The 16,397-nt window shown below is 40.5% G+C and overlaps 2 protein-coding genes across 3 annotated transcripts in view; both read right to left on the bottom strand.

Annotated features, from left to right (window-relative positions):
- Window positions 1–135: 135 nt before the first annotated feature.
- On the bottom strand, window positions 136–10,296 carry LOC103369715 (dnaJ homolog subfamily C member 7-like). The gene is made up of 14 exons (XM_008298496.1): window positions 10,206–10,296; window positions 7,418–7,506; window positions 6,867–6,991; window positions 6,648–6,761; window positions 6,439–6,513; window positions 5,866–5,984; window positions 5,593–5,746; window positions 4,302–4,466; window positions 3,980–4,071; window positions 3,810–3,883; window positions 3,565–3,711; window positions 3,320–3,475; window positions 1,665–1,739; window positions 136–1,566 (listed from the first exon to the last, which is right to left on the bottom strand). Exons 1-14 carry the CDS (start codon window positions 10,274–10,276, stop codon window positions 1,529–1,531), a joined length of 1,494 nt encoding a protein of 497 aa, XP_008296718.1. The 5' UTR covers window positions 10,277–10,296; the 3' UTR covers window positions 136–1,528.
- A 1,808-nt stretch (window positions 10,297–12,104) lies between these two features.
- LOC103369713 (zinc finger protein 385C-like) overlaps window positions 12,105–16,397 on the bottom strand; it is a 55,615-nt gene continuing 51,322 nt past the window's right edge. For both annotated transcript variants that reach the window (XM_008298494.1, XM_008298495.1), the window contains exons 5-8: window positions 15,199–15,597; window positions 14,915–15,117; window positions 14,640–14,738; window positions 12,105–13,832 (exon numbers count right to left, since the gene is read on the bottom strand). In XM_008298494.1, coding sequence (XP_008296716.1) covers window positions 13,602–13,832; window positions 14,640–14,738; window positions 14,915–15,117; window positions 15,199–15,597 — 932 coding nt within the window. In that variant the 3' untranslated portion in view covers window positions 12,105–13,601. The remainder of the gene's footprint in view (window positions 13,833–14,639; window positions 14,739–14,914; window positions 15,118–15,198; window positions 15,598–16,397) is intronic.

Raw genomic sequence — 16,397 nt, 5'->3', positions numbered from 1 at the left:
AAACTTAATTTTTGCCACTTGATGTGGAGCTAATTCATACCGTCTTCCAGGATATGCTGTTGGTTTATTCAGTAGCCAAAGAAAAGCAATTAAACCCAAATATTACACAGTGCAAGAAAACAAAAAGTCCAGCACTACAGTAAAAGACGAGCCTTTATTTTCACAATTTAAAAAAAGCACGTCTTGTCAATACTGTAACAAGTTTTAAAAATGATTCACAGATCAGTGACAGAACAAACAACAACAGAAGCTTCCACCCTGCTATCGACGCCCCCGTAAACAGGTGGAACGAGTAGGGGAAGGGCTGTACTGACCGAACGTGCATGACAAGTATAGGAGGATGACAGCTAGGCGTGACAGATGGCATGAAACCAAATTGAAGTCCTTCATGTTAGACATGATGACGATCTCAGTTGCAAAAATTGAACTTTAGGGGACATGACATGTCTTCCTATGGAAAAGCACAAAAAACAAAACAAAACGAAACAAAAAAAAAAAACATGCTATACAAGTGTAAATGCTGCCTTTTTCAAATAGGATGTGGCTTGCTCTGCAGTGACTGATGGAGGTTTCACTGGAAGAAGCTTCTGGTAAGGCACCACTTTTGAATGAATTTGAATGGAGCAGATGTGTGGCTTGTTTAGTCAAAGCGAGTGTCAAATTGCTTACAGCAGAAAAAGAAAAAAAAATCTGTAGATGGATTCTGATTTTGGCCTGTATCATAAAAAGTTTTTTTTTTGGATGACGTGGAAAACATTTACAAATGAGTCTCTTAAAAAAAGGAGGAAGACAAAGACCACTGGCATTCTGCTGCATACATTTTAGGATATTCAGTACAATAAATATACACGGACTGAGGGAAGACCGAAGAAAAACGTGTGAACACATAATGCTTTACATTCGAGTCAAATATACAACGCAGCATGGAGAAGAAAGAAAAACCCTGCAAGTCGATACTATATTTGGCAAGTGAGCCAATAAAACCTGGACACATACTCGCAAGAGAACAGCGCTGTCCTAAACAGGCTGTCCTGAGGTCAGTTTTGACATTGAACTTCCACAGTACACTGACTCTTGCTCTATGGAGATATGCCATCCTAGGGGAGCCTTAAAGATGTATACATTGTTATGTCCTCTAAAAAATAACCAACCATCGTGCTTTTACACGTCCTCACTACTGATCACCTTTTATGATGGCCGAGGCAGTTTTACAAGAGAAGATTTTATTTATCGTAAAGTCAATTTTGGCAAAAGAGACATGCTCTGATCAGCTGATCCAAATCTCTTCAAAAAGACTTCTTAAGTACTTAAATATGTTAAATCATAACTAAAGCCTCTGAATTATCCTTCCCAGTGTCTGTTAGCATCAATGTAGGGAGTAAATTTGGGAGTGAATGCAATAATCAAAGACCTCTTGAGAAACAATAGCGGGGAGATTTTGCACTCAGGATTATGAGCATCGTGAAGTGACTGTGGGTCCAACTTTTGTCCTCTGCAAGGCTGCAATTTCCCCACGTGCTCCTTTGCTTTAACCGAACTGGAAAAAGAAATTACCAGGCCCATTGTCTAAAAGGGGAAAAAAAAGAGAAGTCAGTTAATGGGATGCATGTTCTCGGATTGATTCTTCAACAAATGTAAGTACACTGAAACTGAGACAAACATACCTGGACTGGAATCGAAGCTAAATCCTCCACCATGGCCACCAAAGAAAGCCCTGAAGATGTTGTTTGCATCAAAGTCTGGAGAGAAAAAGAAGGACACATACAGCAGGATTAGCTCGTGGCAATGACCTTCAGAAAGAGCTCAGACAGAGATGGGGAAAAAGATAAATAAAAACCAGAGACGAAGCAAACTGCTTGACATCTTGTAAACATTTTTTTTGGAACTTGTGACGCAAGAATTATTAATACAGAGAAACAGGAAGCGCTAGACAATATTCTTTCTGAAGCACAGGAGGTCAGAAGACTTAGCAAAATTACTGACAGGAGTATTGGAGCTCATAGTATGAAATGTAAGGAACCACTACACAGGGTGTCACAGCAAGTATGGAATATTTCTACTGTTGTCCTGTTGTATACTGTTGTATACGTCTATGTGAGATCCAGTGAGAATTAATGATTGATTTTATTAATTAACGTCCATATTATAATAATCTGTGACTCATTTTGGGTACATTTAACTGCATCCTTTTAGAAGCTGCTGGAGATTTTATATTGTGAATTTTGCACGATGAACAAAGTCATATTTCATCTTGCACTGCACAAACACTGACTTCTTCAGGACAGACCGGTGACTTGACAGTATTTTAAAATGTAGAAAGAAAAACTCCTGAAGGATTTGTCATCATTTTTCTTAATTACAGTTAAAGTCTATCCATAAAAGTCACTTGGTGATCACTTTGTCATTTTAGAAAACATGCTGCAGCGAACTTTGAAAGAAACTGGTGAACGTGTGGCACCACCTACAGGCAGAACGGTTCTGGGTTTAGGAGAGGCTGTCAGAGGAACCACTTTCGGTTATGACAGGCCTTTTACCACAAGTAGACATTTTGCCTTGTCATGGTAAGAAAAGCATTTGGCTCTGCTCTCCTGAACGTACAGGGCAGTGTGACAGCTCGCAAACCAAGAAATGCCCAAAGTCTGAAACCACATTCTCTAAATAAAACTAAGCCTTTATTCATTTTGTTTTAATTATTTTGTATTACTCATTCATTAAGTTGTTTTAAAATTGTGCTGTCTTAGTTTTAGAAAGTTTACGTAAAATAGAAAATTTTAAGCAGCTTTATTAGAATTAATTTTGCTTTGAAACATTTTTGAACTTTTTAAATGTGAACACTGTGAAATCTTCATCTCACTTCTTTTGTTGCATGAATAAACTTATCTGTCACTGAGGACTGAAACCTAAATCTTTTTGGTCTCTTTCTTCACACAATTAGCTTTTAATGGCTGTTTAAGACCTTGTTGAGAGCAGATATTTTGACTTGTCTCAGCAGGAAAAGCACAGGTGTAACTACTGGTATTAACTACGGCTTTCATCTCGTCAGTATTCCAGCTTCCACTGAGTCAGTATAAACACTGGCTTAAATCAAATTAAAATATTATTCAAGTTAATATTTACACCAGTGTCTTTTCCCCAATGACACATCAAAATGTCCTCTATGGAAAAGGCCATCAATTAAGGTTCATTCTCTTCTCTACAAGCACCTATTTGCTGACTCAATAGTAAAACATGTATTTAAAGAATGTATGTCTGAAAAGCTTAAAGCAGTAAATCCAGAATGTAAATCCAGCAAAGAAAAGAATAAACTAAAAGTGTTTACCTCCACCATCAAAGCAGCCGTCATCTTCCAGGTCGTGCCCGTTGTCATAGCGGATCTTCTTCTTCGGGTCAGAGAGGACGGTGAAGGCCTCGCCCACTTCCTTGAATTTCTTTTCCTCCTCCTTCTGCACCTCTGGAGTCGCTGCACTGTGGCGGTCTGCGACATAACGACAACAGAGGCCATTTAGAACAAATACTTGATGAGTAACTGGCTGGTCTTGGGCGTGTGAAGACCAAAATGGATACCTGGGTGGTGCATGAGGGCCCGCTTGCGGTACGCTTTCTTGATCTCGTCCTCTGTGGCGTTCTTGCCGACTCCGAGCACCTTGTAATAATCTTTCCGTTTGCTCTTCTTCAGCTCCATCTGTGCCGTCTTCAGCAGATGCTTGTGATCTGGAGGGAAAGAAAAATGCAAACAATGTGTGTGAGAACCCGATCGCCCAACATGTCGGTTAAGAAAAGTAAACATGAGCCAAACCAGAAGAGCTTACCTGAGGTTTTTTCTGTCTGGTAAACTTTTTCATAGTCCCGTACAGCCTCTTCATACTGCTCTGTGTCCATGTAACTATGGGTCACACAAAGTCACTCAAAAACCACACTATGCTAAACAACAAAAGACACAAAGTAGGAAGAATTCACTCTATACGACTGTGGAACATACCACTGAGCTCTTCTTAAGTAGGCCTTGATGTAAGTGTCATCTAGTTTGATTGCACTGGTACAGTCGTCGATGGCTTGATTAAGTTTCTTCAGCTGTTAAGAGGATAATGACAGTGAACTGACAGGCAAAAAGGAGCCAGAAGAGTCTGAGCACAAAGCAAGGTTGCTATTTTTACGCAAATAATCAGACCGTATTATTGATCAAGTGTGCGTTACCGCCTTCCACACAGCTGCCAGTGTTCCAATGTGCTGTGACTTCCCAAACTGTGCCAGGCTTTGGTATAATTAAGTACAGATCTTGAGTTGCTTTGTTGCCTTCTTACCTTTGCTCCTGCCGTGGCTCTGTTGCAGTAGAGTTTAGCGTTGGTCTTGATGTTGTTGGGGTCTATCGTCAGCGCCTCAGTGTACAGCTGGTAGGCGGCTTCATAGCTGCAGCTCTTAAATGCCTGGTTGCCCTCGTCTTTCTTGGCTTTTAAGGCTTTGGCATTCTGGTTTAGGAAGAGAACAAATACTCATGTTCCTCTTAAAATATTTACTGAATCATAGAGTGAAATGTAAGCCACGTAAAAGGTACGCTAGATATTTTAGCACATCCTGAATCATGGATTAACTGCATTAAGCTACCTTGCCACGTGGGAACTCTAAGAACAAAGGACATTGTTCTATCCATTTTTTTTAGCATTTCTAAAAGGTACCCTGTGGAACACCATTTATATTCTTTCTCCATAGCACACTGTTTGTATATTTGAAGTGTAACAAACATGTCAAATGCATCCATCATCTATACAGCGCTTGATCCTCACAGGGTCATGGGGGGCTGCAGCCTATCCCAGCTGACTTGGGACAGGTAACCAGTCTATTACAGGCCTACACTTAGAGACAGACAACCAAGCACACTTTCATTCACACCTACGGACAATTTAGGATCACCAATTAACCTCAACATGTTTTTAGGAACCTACACTGCACGGGGAGAACGCAGAAAGATCCCGGGTGTCCTCACCAGGATGTGAACCGGCGACCTTCTAGCTGCAAGGCAACGGTGCTAACCACCAAACCACCATGCAGCCATGTCACGTTTATCGTAAATTGTAAAGCCACCTTTCTGAATGTTTTAAACTGGGATCAGTCTTTTGTCTTTGCGCGCACACTTTTAAACTTTTATCAAACAACACCATCTTTCAACCAACTAATACGAAATGACAGGAAAATATGTGTATTGTGTCATCCATGTACATGTGTATAAGTACCAACAAAGACAATGCTCTGTAGCGCTAGCAGTGATCAAAAAGTCTGTAGGGTACCTTTACATATAGCTGTCTGAACTTGTCCCTCAGTGAGTGTAGCCTTTAGACTTTGTATTACGCCACAACAACTGAGCAATTGCAACACTCTGCTAATACTAAGACATAGAAATCAGAAAAAATGCATCATTCTATATAGACAACACTACAACCTGTAGTGGGATTTGCCTGCAGTCTAGGTTGTTTTACCTTGTATACATAGTTGTTTCATATTTTACACACATGAAAAAAAAAATCCCCATACTAATCCGTCTCTCTCAATTTGTAAAGACTACATCAGTGGAATAAAAACACAAAAGGAAAAACTTACCCTGCAGGCTAACCGCGCCTTTTCATGATCAGGTGCCATGCGCAGAGCCTGGACAAAGAACTGTACTGCTTTGTCGATGCAGTCTTCGTAGTAAAGACACAGTCCTCGAACGTACAGCGCGTCGGCATTTGTGGAGTCCATACGCAGGATGTCACTGTTGAAAGGAAGTTCTGTTTAAAGATCAAATTCTCCCTTCTTAAAACAGATCCTGAGCTCATATTAAAGAGTGAAAGAAGAGAAAAATCCTCCATTTAAAGGCTTAACTGCTCCTACCTTGCAACAGACTGAGCTTCAGGATAGCGTCCCAGTAAAGCAAGACACTCTGCCTTCAGGATTTTGAAGCGATGGCAGGCAGAAGCCAAAGCCAAGGCCCGGTCCATACAGTACACCACCTGGATTGGGACAAGAGCAAAATACAACATTTAGACTCAGTCATTGCATTCAGACATTCAACGATGATCACAAATATATGGAGCTTTGTAAAAGAATATTTTTAACTATGTCGCCCGTCCAGTCAAACAAGCTGTTCAAAGGCAAACAGAAGGTTCATGAAGTTAAGCTGACAACCACTGAAGAAACTCACCAAGTAACACTCCCAGTTACATTCATAGCTGATTTCAACTCACCAAGCATATAACTGAAAAATCTGACAAAACGTTACTTGTGCACTTGTATTGTGTCTCTTATATTAGGTACTTATGACAAACTAATGATCCAGTTCTAATCACTTGGTCATAGAAGTACTTTTAAAAAAAAGAAATAATCTAAAATCTTCCTAGTCAAGACTCAAATTAAAACTCTGATGCTGCAGAACTAGTTGTGGATTTAATGAAGAAAAAAAAGTACCTTTCTGAAATCCCGCTTTTCAAAGCCGAAATCTGCCATTTTCTCGTACTCCAGCAGCGTTGTTGCATTCTTATTCTTAAAAAAAACAAACAAAAAAACAGCATTCAGTCATGAGGGCCATCTCTGAAAAGAAACTGATGACTGTACGTTAAGACTGTTAAGTTTTGCTCGGTGTGTAGCATAATTAAATGCTTGTCCGTGTAGCCCACCTCCTGCTGAGCTTCTCTGTTGCTGGGCTCCAGCTCCAGAACCTTCTGAAAGCAGCGACTTGCCGCCATGGCATTTCCCAAAGACAGGTGGCACTTTCCTTCACGTAGATGCCCCTGTGAGACAGATTTACATTGATCAGGTGCAACTGGAGTTTTGTCGCGTGCAAAGACAAAAAGGAAAAGATCATGTTGTGGCGCGTGCAGTCTGTTCAAACTGACCTTCATGAAACAGTCATCCAGACGCACAGCCTGCTGGGAATCTTCTAGGGCCTCTCGAAAGCGACAGAGCATCATGAGGGTGGCCGCCCTGTTTCCATAATAGCTGGCATTTCTGGGGGATGCGTCTAGATTTAAGAAAAAAAATCAATATCACACAGACAAACAGACACATAGCCACATTAGAGCTCAACATCTGAGCCTGCCAACAGTAGAGCCGCATTGGCATTAACGAGAGATTTATTGCAAGGACAGCTTCATCTAAGGCTACTGACATGTGTTCCTGATAAAGTGACAGTGAGGGAACATCACCAGAAAAAGGGTCGACTCCACAGGACTTGTTTTACTGATCTAAACAAGTGTATGATAGCGCTACATACAGCATAACATATTAGTGGAAACGCTCTGGATGAGGTGTGCAACTCCAAGTCAGAATGTGCAATTCAGCATTTCTCAACAGGACAGTATGAGGAAAGAATGGGTGGGTGACTATAGGTGTTTACGATCACCCAACCCTAGTAAAAAACTTAATTCCACCAACAGCGTAATCTCACCAATGGCCTTTGTGTAATAGTTGAAAGCCTCTGAGTAATCCTTCTTGCTGTAGAACGCGTTTCCTTGCTCTTTGAAGCCTTCGGCCTGACTGGAGACAGATGAAACAGAAACCAAAGTCAAAATGGCATTTGTACTTAACTTGAAAGAAACAAAACAATTTGATAAAACAGTCAACTAAAAAACAAACAAACAAACAATGAATACCCTTCAGAAGTTGGGCAACTGGCTCTTGCTCTTTAAACACTTACTACATCGCGAAAGCCCGTCATAAAAACAAGCAGCAACATAGCCTTTTTATGTTGTATGTTACACAGATGACTGAAATACTCATCTGTAACCCTCAGAATGAACTTGATTTGAACCGTTTGCAATTATTTCGGGAATTTCTTGCAGATGGGTCAGAGTACGAGTGTCTGCAAGGAATTAACTGGAGTGTTTCACCTGGAACTGGGACAGCAGAGCAGGGTACACGCAGTCCTGACTCCTGATAGCTCCCGTACTAAACATAGAAGTGAAATTCACCTGCTGCAGTCCTGTCAGAAGTGCCAAGTGTAAAAGGATAAATCAACGCTGATTCACATGAGGAAGAAGAAGCTGTCGCCGTGTTGCTCTTGAGCATATGGCAGCAAATTTTCTGTAGCAGTTTTGAGTTGAGGTCTAATAGAAATTACCAAGGCCAGCCAGAACCCGTCCAGGTAGGAGTCAGTGGTTGATGTAAATGAGTGCTGTGTTGCAGCATGTGTTGTTGACACAATTCAAGATGCTGTCTAACACAACTGACCCAAAAAAACACAACAAACTGAACCACGCAAACTACACGGATATCAACATACAATTTCTGTAGCGAATTAAATTGTCCCTCAAATGTAAAAGTCACACACAACTAGTGCTAACTTAGAAACGAATTATTATTTTTAGCATCAATTAACCTGCCAAATATTTCTTCAAATTAAAACAGCGAAGTCAAATTCCAAACGTCAGAGATGTCATCTTCAAATGTCTTTTTCTTTATTTCTGCTGAGTAAATGACTGTAATAATTAGCTGGCTATTACACAGCTGCTAATTTTCTTATCTGTTATTGCACTAATCAATTAATTAAAGGTGGAGGCAAAATTTCAGAATTCTTTAACATTATTAAGCATTAAAGCCACAACATCCATAAACTCTTTCATCTACTGCATGCATTTTAGTATTCAGACAAACTGATCCATCATTTAGTCTAAAATAAATCAACAACAATGACAGACGTCTATCTTCTATCTGCAAACCAGAGGGCAAAGCGACTCCTTTACATTGGTTATGGAAATAACTGTTGAATTAGTGAGATGCTTTCAGTTTGTTGTCAAATATTTGATGTGATACTCTAACTGTGTGTACGTCTCTCTGGAGATGCTCTGCTGATGTATTATAATCCAACAGTGCCTGTTTATCTTTAATTAAAGCCACGGATCGCAGCAATTCAGGTTTAAGCCGCAAACAGAAAAAGCGCCCAAAGTACTTTACTTATGTCAAGTAAAAGTAAATAACCTCAGTGACAATCAAATGACACTTGCAAAGATGCCATTTGTGTTTAAAACCCCTAAAACATCTGGTTGCTCAGTTTGATCATGTTCTGTCCAGTTTATCCCAGGCTTAAGAAACATTCGCTACCAATACAGATGGCTTTAGGTGCACATGAAAATCCACATAATTCTGCTGAGAGTTACACCGACAGCAGCTGCTTAAGCTCGTTAAGTTTCCTGCTCAGCTCTGTTTGGTGCAGACAGACAGCATGATACACTTTGAACCGTCCTTTGCACATATTCTGTCACCTTGTGTTGTTCTAATGCAAGAGGGAAATGAAATCTAGTCTTTTATCTGTCACACGTAGTGTTGTCTGTGTCTAATAAGGGCCCATAATAATTGGGATTAATTTGCAGACATCATTTAAACACTTTAAAGTATAATAAAAATCTGTTTCCACTTGATCCAAATGTGTTACGTCACGTTTCCCATGAAATGCAACTCGGGCCACATGGATGAATGCAAAGCGTCACTGTTGACTTCCTACCTTGATTGTTATCCGGACAAGTAAATTAGCACGAGCTAACACTTAAGAAAGCTGTTTGTTAATTAGCTTTGGCTCCACAAAACGACGCTGTCACATCAGATTTATTGGGGTTTGGGTTTCGGGTGAGGGTTTATAATAACAAATGCGTTTCAGATGCTTCAGGAAGCTCGTAAAGTTGGACCGTCCCTGTAACTTTGCGCTCACGGCTGTAGCTGAAGCTAGCTGACTGCCTGCCTGACTGCTGCGGAACATTCTCGAAAGAGGAAAACACTTGACTGTTGGTTGTCAAACACGTAGCTTTAATTCCCACGTTAAAATGTGAAAGTATGTGAACGAACGGCTTCACAAAGAAAAAAAACGACTCCCCGAATACATTAATTCTCGGGTTTCTGTAGCTAACCATGTGCCATAACGCCAAAATTCACCCGGCTTATTTCTCCTCACGAACAGGCGCTAGCTAATATCTGTTTTGTCAGCTGATTTGAGGAGTGTGGTATTTGACCTCTAACCCGAAAAGTCGAAACTACGATAGCTACAGCGCCTGAAACTTTCGACAGGCGATAAAATGTGAGATTTCCAAAAAAAGAGCTCACGGCGAGCTAGCTCGGTTAGCTTATGTCCGGAGTGAGCGCACTGTTGTCTTCGAGCTTTGTCAGCTCTCCCGTTGAATCCAGGCGGGTTATTTATACGCTACTAACGAAACAACACGAAACACAACCAAAAGACATATGTTTACCGTTCCAGGTCATCCTGGTTGCGGATCTGCGGCTCTGTTTCCACCGGCATGTCGATGTCAACAGCTGCCATTTTTTCTGGAAAGGACGACCACGGTTTGACGTCATTTCCGTGAAGGGTTTGTGGTTTTTAGGTCAGTAGAAAGTAGGCCACTGCGAAAAGACCCGTTAACGGGACAAATACGGCGCAAATTTTACGTAACTTCACAAAGCAGGCCGTGTGTTATACGGGTGTTTCTAAAGCCTAGAAATTTTACATTTTATTTATGCAAATATGAGACAAAAATGTTACCAGAAGCCTGCCCAGAAAACAACCCAGCTAACCCTTTGGAGAGCGTTCCCTGAAGGTTCCCTGAACCGTTACCTCAAGGTTCTACAAATATAATTTTCAGGGAACACTCACTGATGGTTATTTTTTATTTATTTATTTATTTATTTATTTTAAATTAATTATTTTTCTAGAACCTTCAGGTAACGTTCCCTGAAGGTGTCACAAAGTAACCTCCAGGGAACATCATGATACCTTCAGGGAACATTTCCCGAATTTTATTGTATTTTTTTTTTGTGAAATATTAAGGGAACCTTCAGAAAATGTTCCTAGAACAATAGACAAGTCTCAAATTGTAGAACTCCTCCTTCTTCTACAGGGAGGACAGCTGAAAGTAGGACACCTCAATCTGAATAATATCAATGTCATTTTCAATATTGCTTCCTCAATAGTTTGTGCAAAATCATTTTCATAATATTGCAATAATTCAATTGCATGTGCAGTATTTTATTAACGTGTGGGATATTACATACTTTTCTATTTCAGTCTTATTTTAGCCTACTTATTATGTATTAAGTAATGTATCATATTTCTATCTTATTGTCTTTGTATAAGGCATTGCATTTATTCTCATGCTATGTAATTTTTAATATTTTTTTTTCTGACCAATACCTGGCACAAGAACTTCCTTTGGGTTTATTTAAATTCTACTGTACTTTACCTTATTTTACCTTTAGACCCCATGCTCTCCTGCAGCAGTGTTTGGTAGCCAGCTTCAAAGACGACGGTGGGGAGAGGAGTCCATAACCCCAAGACAATAGATGTTATCTATTGATTTTAATATAGAATTACATAAGGATGTGTATTGTAAGAGAATGTTATACAAACATTCACAAAATAGCCCTCAGAGAATGTTTCACAAACATAAAGGGAACCAAAGGTTTTTTTTTTCGTAGAACCTAACAATTTACCTTCAAAGAACTCTCAGGAAACGTTCTCTAAAGGTTTCACAAAATAACCTTAAGGCTATAAAAGATAAGTCTCCCAAAATACACAAACGATGATTTAGAGTAAGGTTTGTGGATCAGTAGTGAAGAGATTTAGCTGCCATTTCTACTCTTTAAACTGTCATTATTCTGAAAAGCATGATAACTAATATAATTTCAATTTTTTTTATTTGAGTCATAAACATGAATACCTGCAGGAACCAGCACAAACATCTCTCTGCCGGTCTCAAACACACTTTTGGGTTACCTCTTCTTGCATTCATTTTGCAGAATACCACTCGAGGGCGCTACAGTATCATAAAGTACATGCTGCCCTTAGAGACAAATTAACACTGACTTCCTCTTTAGTGGTGTTTTTTCCTACTTAAACACCACAGTCTGGCTGAAGATTGACGGTAAGTGTGCCTTTGCTTGTGTATATGTTGGTGTTTTCAAATCCACAGCAGCTCAGTGATCCAACACACATGTAAGTTCAGTTCCTACTGGAAGCTGTACGCCGAAAACGTGCTCGCTCAGCTCCAGAATAAATACACAAGTACTACATAAATATGTAAAAGTGTTTTTAAGAGACTCTAAAAAACAATAACAACGCACGTCCACGAGAAGGAAAAACAACCACAACAACGTAAAAACCAGGAATATTTATAAGTTCATTTAGAATACAGTATCAACATTTTTACCACATATTAATTTACATTATTGCAATTGATGCACAGTTACACTAGTCATTAATTTTACCAGGTGACACTTCAAAAGTACATATTGCTTAGGGTGATTCAGCACGGCCATGTGGGAGAGAGAGATTTCTATCATGAAGGAACGTTGTTTTTATTACACACTATAAAAAAAAAAATAGCAGTTCTAATGATGTGAAAGACACATTTAAAAGTGTATCGATGTTGATGAGCAGCACACATCAACCTGTGTCTTCATATTGCACAAACAGCATCAAGCTGTTTCGTAATCTTACCGTACTGGAAACACTTTACTTTAAGTCCCTCTATTTAGCTTTTCTAAGCAGCATACAAACATGACAATAATGTTGTTAAGCTTAAGGCAGATAGAACATTTTAAATTCTGACTTGTCCTGTGAAGACATTTTATATTATTACATCTGTGTTTTACTATATTTTCATTACTTTTCTCTGTATGAACTATAATTGTCAATAAAGTTAGATTGATGTGTGCTATAAACCATTTATTACATGTTTATATACTGCTCAGGTGACTTAAAGTAAAGCGCTATCCCCTATTACTCTATCTAGCATCACCTGATAAACATATTATAATGTCTGATGTCAAAGAAATACAGGTTTTTAAAAGTATGACTCTATTATATCTCATTAGATGTATTCTATTTCCATATAGTAAGTCTTCATTCATGTCAGAGCAATGCTTGATTGTCACCTCATTACACAGAGAGCAAGAGAAAAAGACAGGGGAACCGACAGAGGAACAAAATCAATGGATTTATGTAAAATATATGACAAACCAAAGGAATCCACGTCATGGCTGTAAAGATTTAACGTCTTCTTCAGATACAGTAAGCTCAAAAATACAAAGTTAAGGACCTTCATAGTCTTTTTCACAGGTGGAGGCCAGTTTTACGGGAGATTAACACAAGTTGGTTCTGAAAACTAAAGAAGGGACGACGGGTTTTTCCTCGTCTTCCAAGAATACAACTAGAAAGCTCTCAAAATGAAAGAAATTTTTTTTTTGGCAACAAACACTTAATAACATTTAAACACCCTAGTGTATTAGTTTATTATTGTCTTATAAATAAAACTAGAAGATGCTCGTTATTATGGCTTCCAGAGGGGTCCAGACCCCAGGGAACATGCACTCAGCAGTTTGCTGAGAGGAAACAGCTGAGCGACGGGTGACACGCTGCTCAGTCAGCGCTGGAATCTCAATCCACACCAGGGGATTGTGCGTCGTGTTCATATGACTTGAACCTGTCAAACTTGACATGCTGATACGCTGCCCTCACTGTCACTGCATAGTGTCCTGGTGTCACTCAAGGGGTCCTGTGATTTGTCCTCAGCAGCCAACCTCTTCTGCTAGTCCGGCTTCGGCTAGGCTGGGCCCACTCCGCTGTGGGTCCTCCAGCCTCGGGCTCATTGCTAGTATGGAGAGAAGATAATAGGTGCATGTGTGGCCCTCAGAGGTCCTGGGGCAGGCCTGAAGAGCGTGGGGCTGATCAGTGGACCCTGGATGATGGCTGTGGGGCCTGGAGGCAGCCGTAGTGCCAGTGGTCCAGACGCCATGGTGCACAAGGCAGCTGGATTGAGGGGGCTGGTCAGGAACCCTGCCGGCAGGGCCTTGGACAGCTGCTTCTGCAAGGCCAGTTTAGTCTGAAAACAAAGAAATATTCAGTCGCTAGTGGCTTTGTAAGGCTATAATTTAACACAATAACAATGCATAGTCATGTTCAAACAGCTCAACGTTTACCATATTCACTGTTAGCTTAGCAGTTAGCATAGATGGGAATGTCATTATGTCTGCAGATGCTTGTGTCATAGCTGGACACATTTAAACTGTGACCTGATGGTGGCACTGGAGGAAAAGTTACAGGCTTAGTGATTAAGATTCATCTTCTGGGGATCATGACCGGCTGGACAAACTTTCATAGTAATCAGTCCAGTAGTGGCAGAGATGTTTCAGTCTGAACCAGACCAAGTCACCAACACCGCCTTGCCACTTCCAGGACTAAATACATGAGAGTTCTAAGAGGTGTCAGGAATCATCTCCAGTCCCTCATAAATGCACCAGCTGTAGTGTACTCACATTAGATAGATTCCATCACTCTTAATTATCATAGAAGAGCTGCTCATTTTTTACTTACAGTGAAAACTTCCACTAACAAACTCTAATCAGCTTTATTCTGTGGGCTCTTAGATCCTAAATTATAACAAGGCGCTAATTCTAAAACATAGCACAGAGATTTCACATAAATTAAAACACTTTGCAGCTTTATGCATCAGCCTCTTGGCAGCCATCAGACTTGTGAATATGCCGACAGGTGCAAGGGACAGCTTTTCATTTGCATCTGTCGGGTTGGTGCATGTATTGTTTGTGTTCTTTAATGACCATGTGCAATGTGGACAAAAACAAAAGTAGACAATTGCATGTATCTGTGTGTGTGTGTGTGTGATTCTCACCGCTAAGACAGCATTGGGTTGTAGTTTATTATAGGGAGTGAACTTCGCTTTGACAGGCTTCCCAGCCAAACGCTCTTTGTGTCTCCTGCTGTTCATGTGCTAAAAGAGGACAGGGATATACAGTGATTCACTCGAGACAGCTCTGACTAACAAAGCAAACAAATGGGATAAGCTACCTTGTAGGAAACAAAGGTTAGGCTGTCTGCATTTTTAGTTTCTAGACGGTGATCAGTGGTGAAATTATCCAAATATACTAATAGGATAAAACAATATACCTGTTTCAGCTGCGTCTCTGAGTTGACGGACACCTGGCACAGTTCACAGTGAAAGGGCTGGTTGGTTACACGAACAACCGCTCTGGTCTTGCTGCCCATCCGCTGCTTAATTCGACAGGCCGGTCTGGGCGATGATGTAATCTTGACCCTGCGTTGCGACTGGCTGCTGTTCTGACCGTCCAGCATCTGTTTGTGCTTAGAGCCTGATTCGGACAAACAGATGTCAGAATTGTAAAGCAGTACAGATTAAAACAGTGAAAAAACTCAAGAGATAAAGTACATACCGCTACAATGAGCCTCCAGCTGGGAGCTGGAATTGACCGTCACTTTGCATGTAGGACAGTGAAGATGTTTTTTGTTGCTCTTGGCCTCCTTCACCTCTTCCACCTGCACCGGCTCCTCCTCGCCTCCTGTGGAGCTTCCCTGAGGGTCAGATTGTGGCGCTGAACTACTGGCCGGGCTGCACCCTTCCACCTGTGGACTGTTCGAAGGTACATCGGAAATTTGAGAGCCAGGGGAGACTTGTGGTGACAGGTTGGCAGAGTGGAGTGAGGAGGAGGAGGAGGAGGAGGAAGAGGAGGAGGAGGAGGAGGAGTCGGCGGATGAAGTTTGTGGAGGAGGAGTAGCTGCTTGTGAGCTCCCCTGGCTGTTTTCAAGTTGCTGCTGAGATGAAGTGCTTGGGCCTGGAGGACAGATGGATAAACACAGGCAGACAAAAAGTTGTACGTTAGTCATGTGGCTGTACTGACCAAAGTGGGATGTTTAAGGATGATTCTGGGAAACAGGCAATGGTCGAGATGCAAGTGAGAAGATCGGCTCTGTCTGTTCACGCTACGAAAGGCATGTTATGCTTTTAAAAAGATATTGCCGCACACCATTTATTAGATTCAAAAACTGTAAAAACATTCAAAAATCACCATATTTTTTTACTTTTAGATGGTTTTTAAACTAATATTATAAGACTTTTGAGAAAGTAACAGGAACTAAAAAAGGGAAGGTTTTTTTTTTTTAAATAATCAAAATCTCAATTTTTCTTCATTCACCAAGAATAAATGGTTTATAATAACCAGATTCTGTAAAAATAGAAGGTATTCTGCGCTCCTTAGGGCAACTAACAAGCCGTGACTGACTCACAACAGTCATGTGACCAATATTCAGCTGAACTGCAGGACGTGTTTAAACAGAAGACAAGTCAGGAAATGAACTAAAAATGTAAATCTACAATATGTAGAGCCACCATTTAATCCCAGTATTGGTAACACCTGTAGGTACTTGAAAAATGTACATGCTGATTCCATTTTATTTTATTTTTTGATCAAAGAACTTTCATTTTTGTCTTTACTAGGATTCGCTTTGGATAAAAGCGTCTGCTAAACGAAATTGTGGAATTGAAGCTTTATGGCATGTTTGTGAGTTCTACTGGTCGGGTTCAGACGATTAGATGCAGAGCTTCAGCCGCCTGTGGTGGCAAACACCGATGCTC

The sequence above is a fragment of the Stegastes partitus genome, unplaced genomic scaffold (assembly GCF_000690725.1).
Source record: "Stegastes partitus isolate 25-593 unplaced genomic scaffold, Stegastes_partitus-1.0.2 Scaffold1322, whole genome shotgun sequence".
NCBI classification, from domain to species: Eukaryota; Metazoa; Chordata; class Actinopteri; family Pomacentridae; genus Stegastes; species Stegastes partitus.
Note: the sequence above shows the minus strand (reverse complement) of the source record. Positions and strands in the feature narration are given on the sequence as shown.

What these genes read in the sequence shown, in the direction of transcription:
- LOC103369715 (XM_008298496.1), bottom strand. Translation starts at nt 10,276, where the DNA reads ATGGCAGCTGTTGACATCGACATGCCGGTGGAAACAGAGCCGCAGATC. An exon ending in CCAGACAGAAAAAACCTCAG is followed by an intron (nt 3,712 to 3,809) that starts GTAAGCTCTTCT and finishes CTTTCCCTCCAG; the next exon opens with ATCACAAGCATCTGCTGAAG. An exon ending in GGCCCTCATGCACCACCCAG is followed by an intron (nt 3,476 to 3,564) that starts GTATCCATTTTG and finishes GTTATGTCGCAG; the next exon opens with ACCGCCACAGTGCAGCGACT.